Source organism: Ceratocystis lukuohia (genome assembly GCF_044167205.1).
Source record: "Ceratocystis lukuohia strain C4212 chromosome Unknown Supercontig2_pilon, whole genome shotgun sequence".
Classification (NCBI taxonomy): Eukaryota; Fungi; Ascomycota; class Sordariomycetes; order Microascales; family Ceratocystidaceae; genus Ceratocystis; species Ceratocystis lukuohia.
In genome coordinates, this window is record NW_027263521.1 from 2,202,507 (window position 1) to 2,225,849 (window position 23,343).

At 49.2% G+C, this 23,343-nt stretch overlaps 3 protein-coding genes across 3 annotated transcripts; 1 reads left to right on the forward strand and 2 right to left on the reverse strand.

The window, feature by feature from the left end:
- Window positions 1-7,567: 7,567 nt before the first annotated feature.
- On the reverse strand, window positions 7,568-8,425 carry HOO65_020549 (uncharacterized protein; the record flags this gene model as incomplete). Its single annotated transcript, XM_071000095.1, has 1 exon — window positions 7,568-8,425. The coding sequence occupies one exon, from the start codon at window positions 8,423-8,425 to the stop codon at window positions 7,568-7,570; it is 858 nt and encodes a 285-aa protein (XP_070861187.1).
- Window positions 8,426-14,605: 6,180 nt separating this feature from the next.
- Window positions 14,606-15,850, forward strand: HOO65_020550 (Pex13 protein; the record flags this gene model as incomplete). The annotated part of the gene is made up of 1 exon (XM_071000096.1): window positions 14,606-15,850. The coding sequence occupies one exon, from the start codon at window positions 14,606-14,608 to the stop codon at window positions 15,848-15,850; it is 1,245 nt and encodes a 414-aa protein (XP_070861188.1).
- A 1,015-nt stretch (window positions 15,851-16,865) lies between these two features.
- HOO65_020551 (RNA-directed DNA polymerase from mobile element jockey) lies at window positions 16,866-21,638 on the reverse strand (the record flags this gene model as incomplete). Its single annotated transcript, XM_071006271.1, has 3 exons — window positions 16,866-17,847; window positions 18,138-20,618; window positions 20,665-21,638. The coding sequence occupies 3 exons, from the start codon at window positions 21,636-21,638 to the stop codon at window positions 16,866-16,868; spliced, it is 4,437 nt and encodes a 1,478-aa protein (XP_070861189.1).
- Window positions 21,639-23,343: the final 1,705 nt, after the last annotated feature.

Below are 23,343 nucleotides of genomic sequence, written 5' to 3' on the forward strand. Positions count from 1 at the left end.
AGGCTTGATTTGACCTACATCATGCAAGATAGAGCGTTATTGTAACATCAGAGATGGATGAGACCTGCATTATGCGGTGCTCAATAACTTGTCACTCAGATTCAAGCCATTTATGACGAATAGCAGCTACTTGTTACTTCTAGGCCTTCCTTTGTTAAAATTCCCTTCACTAAATGGGACAACCCCCTGTGTTATACATGAAACTTTTATAATAATAGAAAGGCAGTTAAAAGCGGTGTTAGCTGCCAAGACAGATGCATTATGACTCTTGACAGGCCAATAGAGGCAATATGATGCGGATTGCTGAGGACTGCGCTTTCCCTAGAAGCATGCACCTGTTAATGACGTATCATGGTGAGGAAATAGTCGGACTCTATGGGAAGCTGCAAGTAGCGAGCGACTATGTAGACCGAACTCAGAGCTGCTCTTCTTGCATTGCCTTCTCGCGCGGACTTCCCCAGGCCTTGAGGCATGGCTTCTCTGAGAATGGCCTTCGGGTTGATCAGCTTAGGAGCCCTTACTCTTGCTCTGCGTAGTTTGGCTGTGTCCAACCACGGGCAGCTAGCTACATGCCTGTCATTTCCAGCCAAATTTCCAGTTCAGGGCTTTCAGCTAGTTTGCTGGACACTTTCGACTCCGCTGGCTATGGATCATGGCAGATGAAGCAAATGGAGGCATGGGTGGGTGCTCTACTTTGCAGCATATCGGGTGCTTGTAAGAAAGGAAAGGTAAGAATTACAATCCAGTCGGGTGCTCTATACTAGTTAGTATGTGTAACCACCCAGTGGGTATGGGTAGGGTTTGGCAAAACGCTACAGTAATTGCTTTGGAGGAAACGGTCAAGTCCCCGTTCGCCACCTGGTGGCAGGTGGCAGATAAATCGGCCTGGTACGTAGATAGGGCCATGATCACTGGGTGAAATCAGTGGTATTCTCAAACGATGCACGGCGCTTAGCATCAGGATCTTGGGACAACACAATCAGGATCTGGGATCCCACTTCTGGTACATGCCTGCATACTATTTCACGATATTATTCTACCTATTTCCCTCCTGAGGATTTCGGATTCCTGAACGCAGATCTGCCGGTCCCAGCTACAATGCCATCCATACACCAACCTTCCTTGACACACTTTAATTTCTGCAGCTATTCTATCAACAACGACAAAACATGGATCATGAAGGACGACAAAAGGGTGCTATGGTTACCGCCGAGTTATCGTCCTGAACACCCCCTAGTAGTAGCGGGTACAAGGATTGCGCTTGCATGTCGACCTTTCCGTATCGCTGCCGTAGGATTCAAATCTACTGCCTGGCATGAAAACTCCGGGGTTTAAGTTAATCATTGACGAGCCACGATGTCGAATCACAAATTATCTACTAGATTAGCATTCACTACTTCTAGGCAATTAGTCCAGCCACCTGTTCTCAATATCTAAAAGCAATTTCGTCACGTCTACTCAAAAGAAAACGTTGGTGTCATCAACTAGCTTGGCACAAATTAAGACACATGTCGAAACAATCTACTGAATTCAGTTATATATCACTTTTGAAGTCACTCGTGATCCTGTACAACCGCACGTGGAACTGTGCTGGTATACAGATTGATCGAATTGGTGAAGCTTGTCTCCCTATTCCTTTTTCTGAAGTCTTAAGTTCTTCCATCACGCACAACTAAGCTGGAGTATTCATGTTTGGGTTTACCAAGGGTTAATCCGACTGAAGGCGGATTCCCCACAGTACCTATCCTCCATGTAGTTCATCCAACAACACAAGACTATCAATCTAAATCAATGAAATGTATTTCCAAGAGTCTTATTCAAAGTGTTGCCGCAATTCTGTATATGCTCGGCTTGCTTGCTGTTCTGAAGACTTTCAGAGCGGCTCGTGTTGCGTCATGGAAGATGATGAACTCAATATTTTCTGTGGCGCACTTGCGCCTAATGTGTTACTATGACGTAGTCTTATAACCCACCTGTGACACTACGTAAAGCTGTTACGATTACGCCGTGAAATTTGAAAAATTGCAAAGTCGAGCTAATTAAGCCATTCTTGGCCGGTTCTTTTATATTATTATACACATGCTACGCTACGCAATGCGCGTTTCTTCGAGAAACCGCAGCACCACCATAGCCAACTATGCAGAACCTCATAGCATACATGAGCAGAATGGTCGGTTCATGAATGCAAGCGACTAGGGAAAGCACCCAGAGCTTGTCTACACATGTAACATAAACCTATAATACAACAAATCATCTCAGCCGTTGGAACTAACTGATATATCCCTGCCCACATATCTCAACAATTGCAGGCTGTTGCACCATGTCCATCTTGCCGCTCATCCTGTACTCTGTATGGCCTTCCTCTGACCACAAGACACTCCCTGGTCACAACTCCTCGGCTCTCCCGCCGCTATCTGCATATCAACAGCTTTTTGATCACTTAAAATCCTTATTTCACGTAGGGAGATACTTCCTCCGGTGCGCATCCATGTCGTTTTTTCTCTACGGCGCCTGTTAAGAGTCGTATTTAACTGCCAAAGAGGCTGATTTCCAAACTCTAAAAGTACTATCTAATGGATTATTGCCTTTGCTCCCTTCGCGAATGATCTCAGTTTCTCTATAGTACACACTGGTGATCTGTTTTGGTGTCTTTTGCGTCACCTTTCGAGATATTCAGACTGAGAAGTGGCGTCAAGGATAGTCATTAGGCTCTTTAATATCAGAGGGCCTGAGAGGCTAGCCTCCTCCTCAACAGGTATTAGAGTTTGGTAGCTGCATTTACGATTGAAACGAGTCTCAAGCTTTAGCTGCTATTCGAAAAACTTAGAAGTCTAGCATGCACTAGCAGGTAATGCGTTGCGGCTGGCGAGCGGTCGATAAGCCTGCGTAAAGAGGGATGCCCCTCTCACTGCGGCTATGGCAGGCTAGGTGGCTGAGAACTTATGAGCTAGTGGAAAATGAGGATGATGGGGGAATCATCTTTCAACTCTTTTCATGCACGTAGCACATGTTGCACCTGTATGTGTCAATCTATGTAAATAGGCTTAACGTAAGTTACAAGTGAGCGCCTAATCCAAGTGAGTGCCTAATTTCTTTCCCACCTACATTCACGATTCTTTCATAAAAACACAATAAAGCATCTTATTGAGTAAAATTGATTTTTATTCTCTTCTTTAGATGTCTTGACACCAATCTAACATGTTCTTGAGTTATGACCAGCCTTACTTAATCTCCCACACTGCCTTTTCCTTGCCAGCTCTGACCTTCCCTAACCACCACTTCTTGATAGTTCAGCCATCACCTGCACATTAACATCTTTCTGATCAATTTCATCTCTTCCCTCACCTGCAGTGAGCTTTCCTCCATTCTGTAGCCAGGTCCTTTTTGCTCTACACTGCTTACTAACAGTCACATTTGCCTGTTGATGAATCTGGTTCTCAGATTTCAATAAGGCATTGTCATGCATTATTGCCTTTGTTCCCTTTGAAAGTTACTTAAATGCCCTAAGAATTGATGAAGGAGCTTCTTTGATGCCACCTCACTCATCTTTCGAGGTATTCAAATTGTGCAGCTACAGACTCCAACACTGGCGATGGAGGAGGCCGGCCTCCTGGACCTTTGGGTCTCAAAGACCCCAAAGACAGTGCTTGAGGCCAGCTAAAAATCTGAATACCTCAAAAGACAAGTGAGGCATGATTGAAGTAACTCTCCCTCATGAATTCATGAGACACTTAGGTCATTTTCAAAGGGAATAATGGAAATAATGCATTGGAATGCCTTATTGAAGTCTGAGAACCAGATGCTTTGACAGGCAAACATGACTGTTAGTAAGCAGTGTAGAGCAAAAAGGACCTGGTTATCAGATGGAGGAAAGCTCACTGCAGGTGAGGGAAGAGATGAAATTGATCAGAAAGATGTTGATGTGCAGGTGATGACAGAATCATCCAGAAGTGGTGGTCAGGGAAGGTCAGGGCTGGTGAGGGAAAGGCAGTGTGGAATTTATAGTAAAGCCAGTCATAACTCAAGAACATGTCACATTGCTTCTGAGATATCTAGAGAAGAGAATAACACTTAGTTTTAATTGATAAGATGCTTTATTGTGTTTTTATAAAAGAATCTACAATGTAGGTGGTAAAAAAATTAGGCACTCACTTGGATTAGGCGCTCACTTGTAACTTACGTTACCTTGAATATAGCTGTGAAGATGAAAAAGGTCTATAGGGTTAGGGTCTTGCAGCAGAGCTAGAACAACTCAAAGATGATAATTATCCTTCTACGCTAGGCTCCCCCCTTCCTTTTTCTGATGCCTAAATCACCACCATCATCCATTCTTACGGGATATTCTTGTTAAAGCCTAAGATCTAGTGCTCTCGACTATCAAATGAGGCATTCTATAGGAATGACTCCTAGGTACAGGGAAAATAGTAGGGGAGCAATTGAACAGGTGGAAACTGCTGACATACGGATGCAGGCTGAATCGTTGGGAGGTGATGGCTGCAGCAGATCAAGACCAGCATGGAAGAAAGAAAGGAAAGCCACTATACTGCTTCACATTATTCTAATACTGCTGTCGCTTCACTTGCCCATTATCCGCCATGCAAAACGCGCGGAATCGATTTCTCCGGTATAAGGACGGCCGAGGCTGGATTTGTAGCCCTCAAGGTGTGTGTAACATATGCTGTCATGCAAATAGACATGTCAGCATCTCAATGTGAATAGGGAAAACCATTCTGAAAAGACTCTCTGCTGAAAAAGATACGAAATTGCTGTAGAAAATGGTCACGCCAACGTGACTTTGTTGCTAACACCTCTCTTCTATTATCCTCGTATAACCTCAATACACACTGCTTCCGGTCTATTACTGTCCTTCAAACCGATGACGAACTCTCTACGGGCCTAGCGTAATTTTCCTCGCCTTCATGAGCAAGGTTTCACCAATCTTTCCAATGTTTTTGGAAGTATCCTTTTGCTTCCATGCGTTTTAGCAGTCCACGAAGATCAAAAGACAAGGGCTAGGTGGACGCATGGCAGTGAAAGGCAGCAGCAAAAGGGGCGACAGAATGCCAACAAAACTATGAATATCTCGAAGACAAGCCGTCCCTTTTCGACTTTTACTTGGCAGATCCCCGGATAGACGAACAGGATTTCGAAGACAAAAAGGGTAGCTTGCTGAAATACCTCTATAAATGGATTCACGGCCCTACACATATTCAGCACAGTCCGCCACCTTTCTTTTAGTGATTTGTCAAGATCTGGGATGCAACCTCTGGTGCTTTTCACGGACAGGCGGGATAAGTGGACAGGGACGAGATCACGAGATAACGGAGTATATTCAGGAAGCTAGTCTAACAGACAAAGGAGCAGGATAGGCAGTGCTGTGACCTTCTGCTTAGTTGCGTTCTCCTCGACCACTTTAATCTTTTGCCTTGGTGGGTGTTCCCTTGTTATCTCCGAATCATCAGCAACCGTTCTCTTCGGGGCGTTCCAGCTCAGTGATTCAATCAATAGATTCAGTCTTGCTTTAACTGCATTTAGCTGTGTCGTGTCAATCTCTGTCGTTGTCTTTACCGCAGAAAGGGGCTTTACTGATTCTTCTTCTCCTTTATCCTGGTCTTCTTGCTGACGTACTGGTATTTGAACCTTCATCTTCTACTTGGTTGCTTTCTGCTGGTTCCTTTCTTTCTAGGACCTACCTTTCTTTCAAGATCTCCATGTCTTAGGCCCGTTGTTTTCAACTTGACCTAGTAATTTCTTCTGTCTTAGATTTCCGGTTGCATCTTTTTGTAGAAATGTACTGATCCAGTAACACAGACTTGATTCATTTTGTCGTCCCACAGGGCATACCGGCCATCGACGTTTTCATGGTATTGGGCTTGAATCGTTGTCCTCTTCTTGGATCTGAATATATAGTCTTTTTAATATCTCTCTGACGTATAGGCTCTGTAGTTTCTAGTTTATTCTGCCTTGAACCGCTCTAGGAGCTTCATTGCTTGCCATTTCAAGCCCCTGTTCTTATTCTAACAACAGAGTAACTCTCTCCTAGTTTTCGGTGTCCACGGTCATTTCCGTTTTACGTCTAGTATTGTCTTGTTCATGTGCTGTTTCAATTTCCTTTGAACTTTCATATTCTTCCGCTGTATCTCTAATCTATCAATCTGGCATTGGTCCCTCCTCCACAGCCTTCTCCTAGCCCGCGATTTCCATGAGTTGTTTAGGAATGGGGATGTTTCTCCCCCTCAGTCGAGTGTTGTTTTGGTTGGTTCAAGTAGGGGTTCCCCCTGGTGCGTGGTGAAAAGAATTCAAGGACTTGGTGGTGCCGGGCTTCTATCCCAGTATGTGTATCTTCCAACAACATTTTCATCAGTTGACAGCAATATCCGTTTCTTGCCTCAAGAATAACTTGTTTCTCTGTCCAACTTCGATGTTCTTGCTGTAGTCTTTGTGGAAGATGGATTTGTACCCCCCCCTCTGTGGATGTGCCCTATGTTTGGGGCTATGCTAAAGAACATATCGAACGATGACATTTTGCTTTTGATGTTTGCTCAATTCGTCATGTAGGCTACATAGATAGCTACATATGGCTAGGATTTTATGGGCATTGATGAGTCTCCGAGCAACGTACGGGCTGTGTCGTTTATCGTCGTGATTTGGTCGTTAGGATCGTGAACTGCGCCTCGGATCCGTCTTCCCTCCCTTGTCAGTTTCTTGAGTTCTAGGGCATTCTCCGCTCTAAAGGCTATGACGGTCGTACACATCTTTAGTTCTATTTGTCTCTTTCATTCAAGGATGCTCGTAATTTCTCCCCCGTTCTGAATAGCCATGGCCCATTTCTATTTTTATGCGTTTTCTACTACGATGTTGTCGTATTTCTCCATGTTCAGTCCAATGAACGATTAGCTGATACATCCATGTGTTCTACGTCTAGAGGTTCCTGTGCTGCAAGAGAGTGGGCATAGCCATTTCTTTTAGTCATCTTCCTTTCTGTACATGAGTGGCATTGATATCCCAATGGCTTCAGTTTGATCTGGATGCAGTCTTTGTCTGCTGATTGGTTTCGCATTTTTCTCATTCTATGCTCGCCTACATAACTAAATTTTTCATGAGCTTCCTAGTACGTCATGTGTGCTTCCATTGTTCTCTTATTTCCGGCGAACGGCAATGTGTAAAGATCACCAGATTCATTAAAGAAGGTCCGTTTTGAACTTTTGCTGATGTATACACCTCTTTCTTCTGTTGCTATTTTCATTCCTTGTCTGCGAATTCTTTTCGTGGACCCCTCCTCATTGATCTTAGAATATCCCAACGTTCTGGTCCCCAGTCGGAGTCTGCCTCAGGCCCCAACAGACCCGACATCGGTGCCATTTTTCGGGGCCTGCGGTTCCTGTCGACTCGAGGTTAGTCCCATTTTTCGAGGCCTGCGGTGCCTGTAGACCTGAGGTTGGTCCCATTTTTCGAGACCTGCGGTGCTTGTAGACCCGAGGTCGGTCCCATTTTTCGAGACCTGCGGTGCTTGTAGACCCGAGGTCGGTCCCATTTTTCGAGACCTGCAGTTCCTGTCGACTCGAGGTTATTCCCATTTTTCGAGACCTGCGGTGCTTGTAGACCCGAGGTTGGTCCCATTTTTCGAGACCTGCGGTGCCTGTAGACCCGAGGTTGGTCCCATTTTTCGAGACCTGCGGTGCTTGTAGACCCGAGGTCGGTCCCATTTTTCGAGACCTGCGGTGCTTGTAGACCCGAGGTCGGTCCCATTTTTCGAGACCTGCAGTTCCTGTCGACTCGAGGTTATTCCCATTTTTCGAGACCTGCGGTGCTTGTAGACCCGAGGTTGGTCCCATTTTTCGAGACCTGCGGTGCCTGTAGACCCGAGGTCGGTCCCATTTTTCGAGACCTGCGGTGCCTGTAGACCCGAAGTCGGTCCCATTTTTCGAGACCTGCGGTGCTTGTAGACCCGACATCGATCCCATTTTTCGAGACCTGCGGTGCCTGTAGACCCGAGGTCGGTCCCATTTTTCGAGACCTGCGGTGCCTGTAGACCCGAGGTCGGTCCCATTTTTCGAGACCTGCGGTGCCTGTAGACCCGAGGTCGGTCCCATTTTTCGAGACCTGCGGTGCTTGTAGACCCGAGGTTGGTCCCATTTTTCGAGACCTGCGGTGCCTGTAGACCCGACATCGATCCCATTTTTCGAGACCTGCGGTGCTTGTAGACCTGAGGTCGGTCCCATTTTCCGAGACCTGCGGTTCCTGTCGACTCGAGCTTAGTCCCATTTTTCGAGACCTGCGGTGCTTGTAGACCCGACATCGATCCCATTTTTCGAGACCTGCGGTGCCTGTAGACCCGAGGTCGGTCCCATTTTTCGAGACCTGCGGTTCCTGTCGACTCGAGGTTATTCCCATTTTTCGAGACCTGCGGTGCCTGTAGACCCATTTTTCGGGGCCTGTGGCTCTCGGTTAGATCGCCTGTGAGATTGCCTGTGCTGCCACTGTCTCCGATCCAGTAGCTCGGGCTTTTCGTACACGATGATGTTGTGCTTAGAAGCGTCGTGTTGGATTGGATAATCTTTTCAGTCTGCTTTTTCTTTGTCCGGCATTCTCCTTCTGTATGGCCACATTCATGGCACCAAACGCATTTTGGACCTTCCCGTCTTTTCCCTTGGCGAGCTTTGGAGTTTTCAGTCGGTGTATGGGTTGCATTGTCTTTGGACAGAGTTTCTCCAGCACAGCGTTCCAGTAGCCTAAAGTTTGGCCTATGTGTTTTTCAAATACGTTTGCGATGTGATTTGGCATTTGCGTCATCCAACGCTTAATGGCAAACGGTGCCAGAGAGTTGTCGGTTGTCGAGTCTTTTGACAGATCACAAATCCCTTAGTAGTTCGAGGTTTAGTTCTCAAGCTGTACCATCTAGATGGTGCTCGATCACCAACCTTTCATTGTTTTCCCATGTCTTTGTCGAGGTCGGCGAAGATGAGCGTTGCTTTTGTTGTGCCTGCATTCAAGGAGAGTCCAACATGCCTTTGGAGTCTCGGCGTTTTTGCTCAGCTCCTTGTCTTCCTCGTTGAGGCCGGTCCGTACGACTCCCATCGCGTTCGATTCGTCCATAGCCTGTTGCCGTGGCGACTTTTCGAAGTCCATTGCCTTTTGGAATACTCCTTCCTCTAGGCCCTTCAACGGGCAGAGGAGATCGAATCCCTTGAGGTTTCTGTTCGTTTGTCTGGACCACTTTTCCCAGTTGAGGGAGATCTTGGAGCATATAATTGCCAGATAGTTTCGGTTCCGTTTCAGTGATCGGCTTCTGCTCTTTTCTGGGGAGTTATTCGGCTAAGGACGAAATGATTCGAGGGATAGTCACCCGTTCGTATGGGTTCAAAACCAGGTCATTGTGAGTGCTCATTTTGTTTTTTTGGATTTCAACTGTCCCTCTTACAACCCTCCGGGGGTACCTTCGAGGGCATGGTGGCTGCCCTTCTGGGCTGCTGGAGGACGGCGTCTATCACACTGATGGGCGTTTTTCATCATTTTCTTCTTCAACTTTGTCATGGATTTTGACAAGAAGTCGTGGAGCCTCGGGGCCGCATTCACCCAACTCTGGGGTTAATCTCGTCATTTAAGGGGGAGGGGACTCCCAGACTGCACCGTGACCTGTTGTTGTATTGATGATGATCTTCTTGGCTTTGGGACAGAGCGGGGTTTTTAGAGAGACGAATGTTCATGGGGAAGTTTAGGGTACCCCTCTTTTGGGTTTAGGGTTTACCTGGGGTTTTGTCGGTGAGGAAAGGGAAGGAAAGGAAGAAAGGAAAACTAGAAGTGCTGGAACAGCCATGCAATGCATGCAGAAGGACAAGACCATTGTACTCAGCTGAGGGCTATCCATCCCCCTTGCCGAAAACCGGGGGCATTTTAGACCGGCTTCTTTTTTCCACGTAGTAGCCATCTCCCAAAAAGACCAGGTAACCGTCAGGTACGTCCTCGGGCCGTGCCAGATAAGAGGTTCTCTTTGCCATCTTGCTAGACCCTAAAAAGCCATAGAAGATGCTTGAAATCTATGCCCTCCTGTCCTAAGCTCTAAATCTCAAGAGTGGAAGCTGTCCAACCTACTCAAGAGCCTTGAGGCACAAGGACAAGCCTTCGAGGAGCGCAGGGGTGTGGCCACAAGGTTCATCATACAGATAGGGGCGTGATGCACTCAGGAGGGGGGGATCTAGACGAACAGCAAAGTTTGTTGGGAAGGGATTCTAGAGAATTGCGGAGTGGATGGTGGTCATGTCTACAGGGAGGGCTGAAGCTACAACACAATCAGCAACTTAATAGGCTAGCCAGACACAGCCGGAACAGGCAGGCCGCTAAAGAGGCCGACGCATAGAAGATCAGCGGGGCGAAGGCTCATCTTTTGCGAAGATAGCCTAGAAAATCGCACAGAATCCAGCAGGCGCTCAGAGTCCTGGTCAGAATCAGCGCAGACAACAAATGCGCGATTGTGAAAGCTTCCTGATGACATGGAAGCTAGACACAGAGCTGGGAAAAGCTCTGAAAAAAGTCCAGAAAACCAGAAGCTATTTTTTGCTGACAGCGCACAAGAAAGGTCATCCCATCTTGCTAGAAAAGAGCGATTGAATGAAGAACTACATTGGGCTGGGTTACTGATGTAATCTAGGCCATGAACACAGACACATACCTGGTCGACCTAGTCGAACACCACGTCAACGGAGGAGGCAAGGCTGTTGAAGCGAACGAGGCACTGCTTCGCACAAGCTGCATAGGCAGGCCCAGTCTACATGACTGAAGAGACCTTCATGGCCAAAATACCGGCCACTAGGACAAAGCTCCTCAAACAGCTTCGGATGGGCTCAAGACTCATCCCAATGCGCCTAATGGCCGAAAAACAAAAGGTGACCCCCCGGTGCGCCCAAGACTTCAGATACCACGGCGTAAAGAAATACTCTAGGGCACAGCTGTGCAGGCACTATGCTCCGAGTGGGCATAAAAGCAGCAAACGCCCGAAATGCTAGACGTGGTGCACCAATATGTGTCGGTTTGCTCCATTTGCGGCGGCTCTCACTCAGCAGACTTCAAGAACCGGCCCCTCTGCGAAACGGGAATCACGCCAGGGGAGAGACGGATAATCAGAAATGCACAGCAGAAACTCACCTCTGAAAAGAAAAACGCCTGCTCAAGCATAGGGGATAAGAGAAGAGCCTCGGAGTCGATGAACCCTGAGGTTGCCTTGAGAGAATCTGTGCCCCAAGGCTTGAGAAAAGCTACGCGCAAGAGGGCGCGAGAGGAGAAGCAGCCCCAAATCTACACCGCATGATAACGGGCAGAAGGGACTACAAGAGAAGATGCGTGGTTTGGCAGTTCAATGCTGACAGGGAATAGGTAAATCATCTGGCTCTGATGGAAGAGGCAGAGGGACAGAGTGTGGATGTCATGTGTACGCAAGAACCGCATATAGGCAAACCCCTAGAAGAAATGAGGGCGGTCAGACATCTAGCAAGCAAACATATGACTCTACTAGTGAAGTAGGAGGTGAGGTCAAGGGTGTTGACGTACGTCAAGAGCACAATAATGGCTGCACTAGTCCCTGTCTGTATTGGCGAGCGCGTAGATGTACCATAGTGGAGCTGGCAGGACAAAGTCTACATATTGCCAATGTACAATGCTAACCCGAAAGACGCCTCCCGAGAAGTGGCACTGGAGCGACCCCAGAAAATATTGAAGGACAAGATACTCTGTGGTGATCTTAGCCTACACTCACACACGTAGAACACTAGAAAAAGTGAATCAAGCGATTGCTCCTCAGTCTATGACTCGTTGAGTGAAGGGGACGTCATCTTGCTCAACAAGTTAGACATCTACTTCCAGAACAGAGAGTCCCCGTCAGTGATCGACTTGGCGTTTGCATCAAGGACTCTAGATGCATAAACAGAGTCCTAGAAAGACTCAACTACGGCAGCGACCATACCCCCTTAGCACCACGATCGACGACACCCAAATCGAAGACATAGCTAGGGCCACCCGATACGGCATGAACAGACTCGACACAGAGAAGCTCATGAAAGCCTGCGCGAGAGAAAACAACTCTCCACGTATGAGGGAGTCCTTAACAGGGGAAGACACCGAACACCTCGAAGTTGACCCAATCAAAGCAACGACTAAACCACTCGACAAGGCAGCGCCTAGAGCTCTAGGCAGAATGGGAGGTATAGAGGCAGGCTATTGAGAACATGACAGAGGCTTCCGGGTCAACAGACTGAGGAAGCTAAGTTCTGCTGGAGGGCTCCCCCGTTACAAGATGGCGATATAAGGAGAACACCACGAGAAAAGGCCGAAGCTCTCCCAGACTCCCACAAGGCTAGACGGAAGTAGGAGAGGAAGCTAATCCCAGAGCGCAGCTCTGAGAGAAGCTAACTTTGGCGGAAGCCAAGGACGCAGTTTTCCACGCCGGAAACACGGAGAAGACGGCATACCGAATACAGCCTGGAAGCTGGCATGGCCGATTTTTGGACGGTCCCCAACTCCTACTCATAAGCTGGATGTCACCCAAGGATCTTCAAGTCAGCAACGACCTCGAAACCACTATGAGACAAGACACTCCCAAGGAGTTACCGGCCGATCCCGCTCCTACCAACTCTAGAGAAATGCTTGAGAAGGTAATAGCAAGAAGACTATCGACAGACGACTGAGCTACGCATCATCCCAGTGAATTACGCAGTCATCCCGAAAGCTTGCCCCATGAGGCGTTGTAGTTGTTGCTGTAAGAAAATTACGTTATGTCTTTTCTGCAACCATGATGCTGACCCGCCAGTTCCGTCACAGGCCGATGCGCACAACGAGGAGCCTACAGCTTCTACGACTGCTAGTTTGCACATAACCCCTTGAAGGCTACCGGGACCCTGGTGTCTTGAATAAAAGAAAGGGCTGCTATTCGCAAAGAATTGGCTGATGCTGCTAGCACTGCCGAAGAAAAATACCACTAAGCTAAGAGTAAGTCTTCTTTGCGCTAAGACCTGGCAATACCGACCTTATCTAGTGTCTTATAGCATTCCATACGATTGACACCACTTTGACAAAACGACTGAAGTCGAGGGTTACACCTACGCCTAGACACCCCCTACTAACTTTGTCTACATACTACAACACGCTGGGCAAGGTCCCCTGCCTACCCGTGCGCGGCCGTCACACTTTGAAGCATCAAAATATATTTACATAGATATGATTACTAAGTGCAGAAGACCAGCGACATTGGCACAACCTGCGCTTGTGAGATGACTTTGAATGCCACGGCAGGGGAGCCCGGGTGCTTCGCACAGAATTATGACTTTATAGAAGGTTATGCGCAAGACTGAGCAATCTCCTTGCCTGAAGCAAGATGCTCAAGGTCGAATATGTGCGTAGATGCAATAGGTCTGATGGGCTTTTCGGATAGCTAGTCAGCTCATATATAGACGTAAGAAACACTAGACCTTCAAGTACCCCACCATCAGGATGATGATGAGCCGTCTCACACAATGGCACTCAGCATGTGAAAATGGAGAACCTGTATATCAGACGGTATGAACGACAGTGCATTTCACTTTCACACTGTGTGCACTGACCAAAGACCATGGCACGTGCTAGAACCCTTAGTTGGACTTCAAAAGTGGGGCTGCCAATGCTGTTTTTGTTAAGGGGGAGCCGCCGTCGCCACGGCTATCTATGTGTTTCTTTTGTTAGGCTTCAAACGACGTTCTTTTTGTTATTTTGTGCCGAGGCAGGCCCAGAAAAGTTTCATTGTAAATGACCTTTTTGGCCCTTTTTTCATGACCGTCTTTTTGGCCGCAGCTCCCTACCCATTTTAGCCTTTCCTTCCCTATTCTCACCATCTCGCGACTTTTTCTAGCTTCGTTTTCTGTCCTTCAATTAATTCTTTTCGTCGTCCTTCTTTTTCCGCGCATTTCTCATTGCTCTTGCCATAATTTATTTATTTTTCCTCCGTCTTTTCCTACACGCTACGGTTTGTACTTGGCGAGTATTTTCAAAAGCTCAATTATTCGCTCCAACTCAGCTGCTCCGCCAACTGCGTCATTCTTCCCCTTTCCACCAGAATCCTTGATCGCGTCGTGATTTCTAGCCAAGGACATCCGTCTGCATTTTGTCAACAGACAATTACCCTCTCTTCCCTTCACGCGAATCATCCCGTTCACCTCGAAACTCTAGGCGTACCACGTATAATTTTCGCTTCAAAACCTGGTCCCTCTATCCGCCATCTACAATAGTGGTCCACCCGACCCTGGCATACGTCCATCTCACCTTCAACGGCTGTCACACTCTCCGTATCTCGCTCTAGCCGGGCCCCAGCCTTTTGAAGTCCCAATATCTCACACAAACCCGCTATCCTTCACCCCTTTATGGCATCACCGCCTAAACCTTGGGAGCGATCAAGCGCGACTGTTGGTGGTAAGTCGGCTCAGCATCTCCTGACCAAGAAGCGAGTAATATAGCGCCTCATCACTTTGCGTCTGCAGAGTTGCATTTATTTGCGCCTACACGCGGGCCTCATTTTCCCACCAATACAACCTCCCCATGTTGCAGATACTAATGCCCTCCTCCCCATCTAGGCTCAACGTCCCACATGGCTTCTACGACGACTGCGACGAACTCTTCTACCACAGAACTTCCTCAACTCCCGGCTAGACCACCGTCTCTTACCGACACAATAAACCAGAATGCCGCTACCTATAGCCGAATAGGGGGAGTCGGCGCTGCCACACCTTACAGTCCATATGGCACCGGCTACCAATCGCCCTACACACCGCCCTACAACAGAATGGGTGGCATGGGCTCCTATGGCACAGGCATGTACGGAGGTTACGGCGGCACCTATGGATCCGGAATGTACGGCGCAGGCGGCATGTACGGAAATGGAATGGGGGGGATGATGAATCCCGCCGACCCCAACAGTCTAGCCAACAGATTTAGCCAAAGCACACAGGCTACCTTTCAGATGCTCGAGGGCATTGTTGGGGCATTTGGCGGGTTCGCTCAGATGCTAGAGAGCACCTACATGGCTACACATTCCAGCTTCTTCGCCATGATTTCTGTAGCTGAGCAGTTTGGAAACTTGCGGGACACCCTAGGCTCTTTACTTGGCGTGTTTGCTATTGTGCGCTGGGTTAAGACTATGTTTGCTAAGCTAACTGGCCGTCCGCTGCCTGCCGATGCATCATCATTAACCCCTGCCGCATTCGCTCGTTTTGAAGGCCGCAATTCTCCTGCCGGCGGCTCCGGGCCGACCCGCGCTAGTCGAAAGCCTCTCATGTTCTTTGTTCTGGCTGCGTTTGGTCTACCCTACCTCATGAACAAACTGATCAAAGCTGTTGCAGAGCGCGATGAGCGGAAGCGGCTCGCCATGGGCCAAGGTGCCCTCGTGCATTCCAGCCAACAATCCGACCAGCAGCAGGTCGTTGATGCTTCGCAGCTTGAATTCTGCCGTGTGATGTTTGATTTCGTCGCCAAGAGCAGCGGCGACGGAGCCCTGTCAGGTGTTGACTTGGAGGTACACAAGGGTGACATCATCGCTGTCCTATCCAAGACTGATCCCTTCGGCAATCCGAGCGAGTGGTGGCGTTGTCGCGCCCGCGATGGCCGCCTAGGATACTTGCCTTCAACGTATCTGCAAACGGTCCGCAAGCCTGGCCAGGCCCCCGTCAAGGCCATTGCCCCTTCACCGCCAAGCGACTCGAGCCGTACAAACTCAATGAGTAGTAGCATTGCCAGCCGGATGTCTTCTAGTCTCAAGTCCGACATCAGCAAGGCAACGACGGTCGATACAGACGTGAAGTCTGACGAGTCTTACCGGACACTCAAGGGCCTGTAGGTCTTGTATTACAAGCATGGCTATACCTCTCCGTCACTACCGCTTTCACTATTGTGCCGATATAACGCAAAGCTTAGCGATATACGTACCACTATTCTCGTTTCTGCCATTTTTGTCATATGCTTATCGGCTACTATGACTTGAAACCATCATCTTACCATTTCTTTTGGTTTCTATTTGTTGTTTTTTCTTTTCTTTCTCGTTTGTTCCTTATCGGCCAAGGAGTTTTCTTTTCTTTTTTTTTTTGTTCATCCACACATTCCGCTTTTCTTTTTCACCATCTTCATTACTACGCTGTTTTCTTTTTGCTACTTGTGCTTCATGCCTTTTCGTCTATAGTTTTGGCTATTATAGTATCTACAGTCTATGTTATTTCTGTGTTTTGTGGCTGGCCCGTAGACTTTGGATATTCGTAGAGTAAAAGATGACTGTCGGCGGGTATGACAGTCAGCTACGGCGAGCTAGAATGCGAAGCTATCCATGTCATGTCACCCAACTTCTAGCTAAGGTGCACAATTTTAGCTAAAAAAAAAAGAAAGGGAGCAGGATAACAAAAGTACATACAACACTGGGAATTCCCACGTGGTCACCCACCGTAGTACTATTCCAGCGCTTTGTAGTTTAACTAAGGGAGAGCGGACGGGATCCCGTGTTTTCTACAAGCTATGATCGTATGTTATGATGATGATGATGATGAGATTCTATTTATACTCTAGCGGCTATTTGCGGCCCCAATTTGGGAGTCCGGAGCTCTTTCAAGGTCCGTGTTTTCTGGCTCCTGTTTTTCTGTCCCCTGCCGCCCGTGTCCTTTCTGGCCCCGGGTAACGGCGGCGCCGCACCCATAGGGACCTGTGCGCGACACTCCCCTGCTGCTGTGCATGTCTGCTCAGCTCCAACGCGAAAGATAAAAGCAAAGAAAGAGAAGCAAAAACCTAAAAGAAAAGGAAGGAAATGTAGATGTGAGTCAGTGTTACCAGTGCAAGCTTGACCCAACTTGCCCTTTCAAGGCCGCAGCCTATTGTCCTGTGTTTGTTATCAGCTTTTTCCCGAGCGTAGTTCTGCCCTTTGTTGTCTTCAGTAATTTGGTGACGAAGTTCTCCGTCCACGGTTTCTTCTTTTTCTTGCACGACCATCTGTGCGTTTCCTTCTTGTCCTCGCCGCATGCGGGGCATTGTAGGAGGGCCGAGTGGTGTTTAAACCTTTGGTGGTATTTCTTGAAGTCTCCATGTCCTGATACTGCCGCTAATATGGTCCCTAAGATTTTCCGAGGCACCTTGGTGCTTTTGAATTTGTCTTTCTTAGGGAATTCCAAGTGTTTCCTAAAGTTGTGATCCTTTATGTCTGTCCTGTCGTAGAACCACTCTTGGAAGTTCTGGTGTGTCGTCTCTCTCAGCCACCTCTTAGCCCTTGCCAGAGACATGTGGCGGTCTGTGACTTCGGTAACTGCCTCTCTTGCCTTCTCGTCCGCAGTCTCATTTCCGCGAATTCCTGAGTGACCAGGTATCCAGATGCAGTGGAAGGAGCGTCCGGGGAGGGCAGCTTTTTTGCCTTGTATGTACATTTTTGCTTGGTCTATGACGTGTTGTGATGATGTCACTGACTCGGCTCTAACGTTCATTCGTTGGACTGCCGCCTGGTTGTCCGAGCATATCCATACAGTATTTGCCCTTCTCAGTGCCTGGTCGGGTATGTCTCGCAGGCCATTCTCTATTGCCCGGATCTCTGCGTCCGCCACTTCAGCCCATTTCCCGCAGGACCTTAGGCCAGATCTGATGATTTGTCCTTCGCTTTCAATAGCCCATCCAGCTCCCGTCCAGCCATTTTGGAGCCGTGAGCCGTCCGTGTATAGCCACACGTCTTGAGGTGGTCTCGTCTCCTTGAAAGTGACGTGGTCGCGAGCTGCCTCGTCCTTGTCTTTGCCTGTGACTAAAGCCTCTGGGGGCGGTGGGTCTGCTGGTTGTTGCTTGTCTCTCACTGTGCCATACCTTGGGGGGGGGCTTTGGTAGAAGCCTCAGTAGGTTGCTGAAAGAGTTGTGTTCCTCTAGGTTGCAGAGCGGGTGTGCTTCATCCAGTGTGTACCACCTTATCAGTTCCCGCAAGACTGCTGTGTGTAGGATCTGGTTAGCTGGGGGAATGCCCGCTTCCATGTGTAGAAGCGATGATGGGGTGGGTTGTCTTGTATGCTGGAAGAGCCGCCAGGAGCGCTCTCCGCAGAGGCTTCCCCATCATTTTCGCTTTCCCAATGTTGCCGTGCTTCTCCGGCTGCCACCAGGTGGCTGCAGCGTACGTCATGGTAGGTATGAGACAGGTCTTTATCGCCATTACCATTTCGCTGACTGGGGCGCCGTGCTTGCATCCTTTGAGGATGTTGAGGTTGTGTGTGAGTCCTTCCATTTTGTTTTTCACGTGGTTCGCCTGTGCATTGAAGTTTAGTCTTCTGTCGAAGTATACTCCAAGCCATTTTAGCGCGCCTTGCTGGGGGGTTGCTTTTATTGTCGGGATTCCAGGGACTTCCAGGTCTGGGTTGTAACTGGTGGATTTCGCTGTCGTCAGGTGTAGAAGGCCTGTCTTGTTGTGGTCTAGTGCTAGGCCGTTGTCCTCACACCACCGCGTGGTGATTCCCATGACTGTGCGTAGGCCTTTTATGTTCTGGTTTAGGGTTTCGCCGTCCGCTATCCAGAGTCCGTCGTCCATATACCCTCGCAAGTTTCTCTGCCATGGTCGGTACAATGGCGCCATGAAGAGCATGTATAGTATCGGGGATATCGGTGAGCCTTGGGGTAGGCTGCCTGAGGTTGGGCCGGGTGTTTCGGTGGTTCCATCTAGAGATATTTGTGCCGTTCTGTCGTCTAGGAATGACTGGACCCATTTGCAGAGGTTGCTTGGCCACCTCTGTTCCATGAGGCGTGTGACCATCCTATTAGGCAGGATGCCATCGAAGGCGCCTTTGACATCAAAGGTGAGTATCGAAGTGAATCTTTTCCTTTCCATGTTGCTGCGTATCTGGCTGGCCACAAGTAGTGTCAGATCCGAGGCCGCTCTCCTAGGGAGGGCGCATGCGTAGTTGCTCTGCAGAATGCCTTTTTCCATTGCCTCGGCCGCTAGTCTTTTCGCGATTATCCTTTCCATTGCTTTTGCCAGAGTGGGGAGGAGTGAGATCAGCCTGTATGATGACGGGTCTGATTTGTCTCTCTTGCCGCCCTTTGGGATCGCTACTAGTCTGGCCTCTTTGAAACACGCCGGGTGGTGTCCTTGCTTCAAGCAGATATTGAAGAATTTGGTGATGAGGGTTCCCATCTCCGGCCAGCACCACGCCAGGATTTTGTTCTGGATGCCGTCTTTGCCGGGTGCAGTATTCCTGGGTTTTAAGACCGCTTTCCTAGCCTCCTGTTGGGAGATCTCCTCCCACTCGTATGTTGCCGTCCTAGTTTGTGGTCGTTGTATGTCTTGGAGCCTGTTGCCCAAGAGATGTCGGTTCCTCAAAACTTGGATTTTTTCGAGTGGTGTGGTTCTCTTCTGTCCGTCAGAATCTTTCAGTGCTGGTGTGGCCGTCTTTTGTGGGTTTGCCATCCATTTAGCAGCTTGGTATATTTTCTTGGGGGTGTCGAGTTTGCCTATCAGGTCTCTGTAGAAGTCCCTGCCAGCTGTTTGGATTGCCTTTCTGAGCTGTTCCTTTGCCTGTGTATGTGCGTGTTCTGCAGAGGTCTTTTCTTGTCCCAGGTTCGTCGCTCCTTGCCTCTCCAGGGATTGGAGTGATTTGAGAACGGCTCTTGTCCGGCAGACATGTCTTTTCCTGTCGCAGCACTCCTGGTTCCACCATTTGTATCCCGAGTGGGATACCTTCCTCGCGGGCGTGGCCTGTTCGAAGGCGGTTTGGATTGCTGAAGTGATGTCTTCAGCCGTTTCGTCTAGTTCCTGTGGCGTGGGGTTGGGGCCTTTCGATTCTAACCTTCGGTGGATGGATATTGCGGCCTCTTGGCAGAGCTCCTGCAATCTCTTGCGGTCTGTGTCGGCCAGGTTCCTTGTCTCTGTCTTGGGCCTAGCCGTCGGTCTGGATTGTATGTCTAGCATCATTGGTCTATGGTCGCTTCCAACTTCCAGGTCGCCTCCGCACTGGTAGTTTGTCACCTTTTCCCAGCAGTCTGCAGACACTAGGGCTAGGTCTATCACGTTGCCTCCATCGTGTGTTGGCTGTTGCCTGTCATTCTTCAGCATGAACCTGCTGGACTCCATCCATTCCAGCATTTCTTCCGCTTCTGGATCCGGCGTATTGATTCCTGGGTCCCATACCGGGTGGTGTAGGTTGAAATCCCCGAGTATCACTGTGTTTCTCAACCTGCGCGGCAGGTTTCTCAACAGGCGAGTCGCTTCATTCTTCCTTGCACTGTTTCTTCCAGCGTTGTATACGTTGACCACTTGCAGAGTTGAGCCTCCAACTTCGGCTGCTATCGTGCTCACGTCTGGGTGGGTCTCTGCCAAGTCCGTTTGGTATATCTTGTACTTTGAGTGTCTGTATACAAAGACTAGGGATCTCCTTCGGGTTTGTATGTTGTCATTTCCATATGTGATATGCGGGGTCTCCATCAATGTGTATTGTGGGTGTATGGCCGTCCTGCCGCTTTGGTTGCCTGCGGGTTCCTGTACCAGAACTACGTCCGCTCTTTTTCGGGCAGCCATCTCGAGGAGTGCTTTTTGTGCATCGGGTTTTTTGCGGACATTTGCCGAGAGAATGCGTATCTTCTCTTGCCTGTTGTGGGTATTGTTGGGTCTTGCTTGCATCAGTTCTTTGACTTACCATCCCGCAGAGCGCGCACCTTGCGGCATAGCTGCATGTTTCGGTCCTGTGTTTTCGCCAGCACCGGGTGCATCTAGGCGGGGGGAGGGGCTTGTACTCCATTTTCCTAACCACCCTTTCGCTCCCCAAGAGTTCCACCGTCTTGGGGATTTTCTCGGGGTTCAGGACCGCCACTCGGAGGCCCTGCACCAGTGGGTCATCCTTGTATTCTCTGAAGTCGAGAATTTTTAGTTCTCCGCCGAAGGCTTTTTGGACTTCGGCCCTCACGTCTTCCAGCGTGGTCCTGCGGATTTCGCTGCCTTTTCCCGTGACATCGTGTACATTTCTGGGGACATTTTTCACCAAGAATTTTTCCCATACTGTCTCTTTTTCCAGGGCCGAGGCATCCAGATAGTTCCTGATGAGCTCTAGCGTGCCTTCCTCCATGATGCTCTGATCTTCTGTCAGAGTGATGGCGAAACCCGTCTGGGTTATCTTGGCCAGGGTCACCACCTCTTTGCCTTCGAAGAGGTCGTTGTTGATCTTGGTCTTGACAATCGCAGGGTTTGCCTCTTTCCATTTGGACTCCGGGAAGAGTCTGGCCAACAGCCTGTTGGCCTGTGGTGCTTTCCGGACGGGTCTTGCCTTTGGGACCTGTTTGGAGCGCACATCTACGGTTTCGCCTTCCTGGCCGGCTAGTGCCGTCTTCTGGGCCCAGGATCGTGTCTCTTTTCTGTTGTCTGGCTTTCCCGGGGCGGTTGTCTCGGGGGTAGTTCTCGGAGTCTTGCCTTCTTTGGGCGCCTGGCTGGGCGCCTTCGCGTCTCTTGGTTTGTTTTTTGTCCGTCCTGCGTTCGTTTGCTCCCAGGCGCTGTCCTGGAAGGCAGTCGACAGTTCGCTGCCGGCGAGCGTCTTCTGGATTGCGCCGTCTAGTACGGCCTTCAGTGTCGAGAAGATTTTGTGGAAGACTTCATATCCTTCCTCGTCCTTTTTGGGGGTGGCTTTTTCTTCGGCCATGTCAAAGGCCTCTGTCACTCGTCTGATGGTTGCTGCCTGTTTGTCCATCTCTCGCTTTTTTCTGTTGACAGCTTCTTCCAAAGCGCGTGTGAATCCACCGGCCTTTGCGTGTCTGCTGTCTAGGAGCCCTTTTTCCTTGTCGTTGCCGTTCTTTTCTTTAACTTGGTCCTTATCCGGGGTGTTTCTTCCTAGGGGTTTTTTTTGGTTGGTGTTTCTTTGGTTGGTGTTTCTTTGGTTGGTGTTTCTTTGGTTGGTGTTTCTTTGGTTGGTGTTTCTTTGGTTGGTGTTTAAGCTATGATCGTATGTGTTGATGATGAAGTTCTATTTTTACTCTAGGGACTATCTGCGGCCCCACTTCGGGAGTCCGGAGCTCTTTCGAGGACCGTATTTTCTGGTGCCTGTTTTTCTGTACCCCTTCCGCCCATGTCTGTGTGGTCCCGGGTCACGGCTTTGCCGGGGGTATGTTGATGATGATGATGATGAAATTCTATCTTGACTCTTGGGACTATCTGTGGGCCCATTTTGGGAGTCTGGAGCTCCGGAGAGATCCGTGTTTTCTATCGCCTGTTTTTCTGTACCCCTTCCGCCCATGTCTGTGTGGTCCCGGGTCACGGCTCTGCCGTACCCGTAGGGGCCTCCACGGGACATTCCCCTGCTACTAGGCGTGTCCGCCTGGCGTCAAAACAAACATAACAAAAGAAAAGGAAAGAAAAGAAAATTCAAAAGAAACGAAAGATTCGTGGAGTCGAGATGTCGAGTCGTTGTCACTAATGCGAGTGTGACCCAACCTGCCTTTGGGGCCCCCGTCTATTGCCCTGCGTTTGCCATTAGTACTTTCCCCAGTGTGGTTCTGCCCTTTGTTGTCCTCAGGAGTTTGGTAACAAAGTTTTCCGACCACGGTTTTTTGGTCTTTTTGCATGTCCACTTGTGCGTCTCCTTCTTGTCCATGCCGCAGGCTGAACATTGTAGGGGGGCTGAGTGGTGTTTGAGTCGTTGGTGGTACTCCTTAAAGTCGCCGTGTCCTGAGATTGCCGCCAGTATGGTCCCTAGCATTTTCCGAGGTTCTTTTGGGGTTCTGAACCTGTGTTTCCTAGGGAATTCTAGATGTTTTCGAAAAGGATGGTCTTCTATTCCTGCTCTGCTGTAGAACCACTTTCGAAGGTTTTCTTCCCCCGTCTCCCTGAGCCACCTCTTGGCTCGCGCCAGTGACATATGGGAGTCTGTGGTTCGTGTCGCTGCCTCTTTCGCTTTTCTGTCCGCTAGCTCGTTGCCGTGGATATCCGAGTGTCTAGGCACCTAGATGCAGTGGAATCTGAGCCTAGGGAAAGTTGCCTTCCAGTCTCGGATGAGCCACTTGGCCGCGTCTATCGTGTGCTGTGATGTTTTTATAGACTTGGCCTTCTTGTTCATCCGTCGGACGGCTGCCTGGTTGTCTGAGCATATCCATACCGTATTTGTGCTTCTCAGCACTCGGTTTGGTATGTTGTATAGTCCCTTTCCAATTGCCTTTATCTCTGCGTCTGCTACCTCCGCCCACCTTCCGCAGGAGTATAGCCCTGAACCAACAACTTGCCTTCCGCTTTCGAGGGCCCAGCCTGCCCCCGTCCATCCGCTTGAGAGCTTGGAGCCGTCTGTGTATAGCCAGACGTCTTGGGGAGGCCTCGTTTCCTTGAAGGCAATGTGTTCTTGGGCAGCTTTGTCTTTG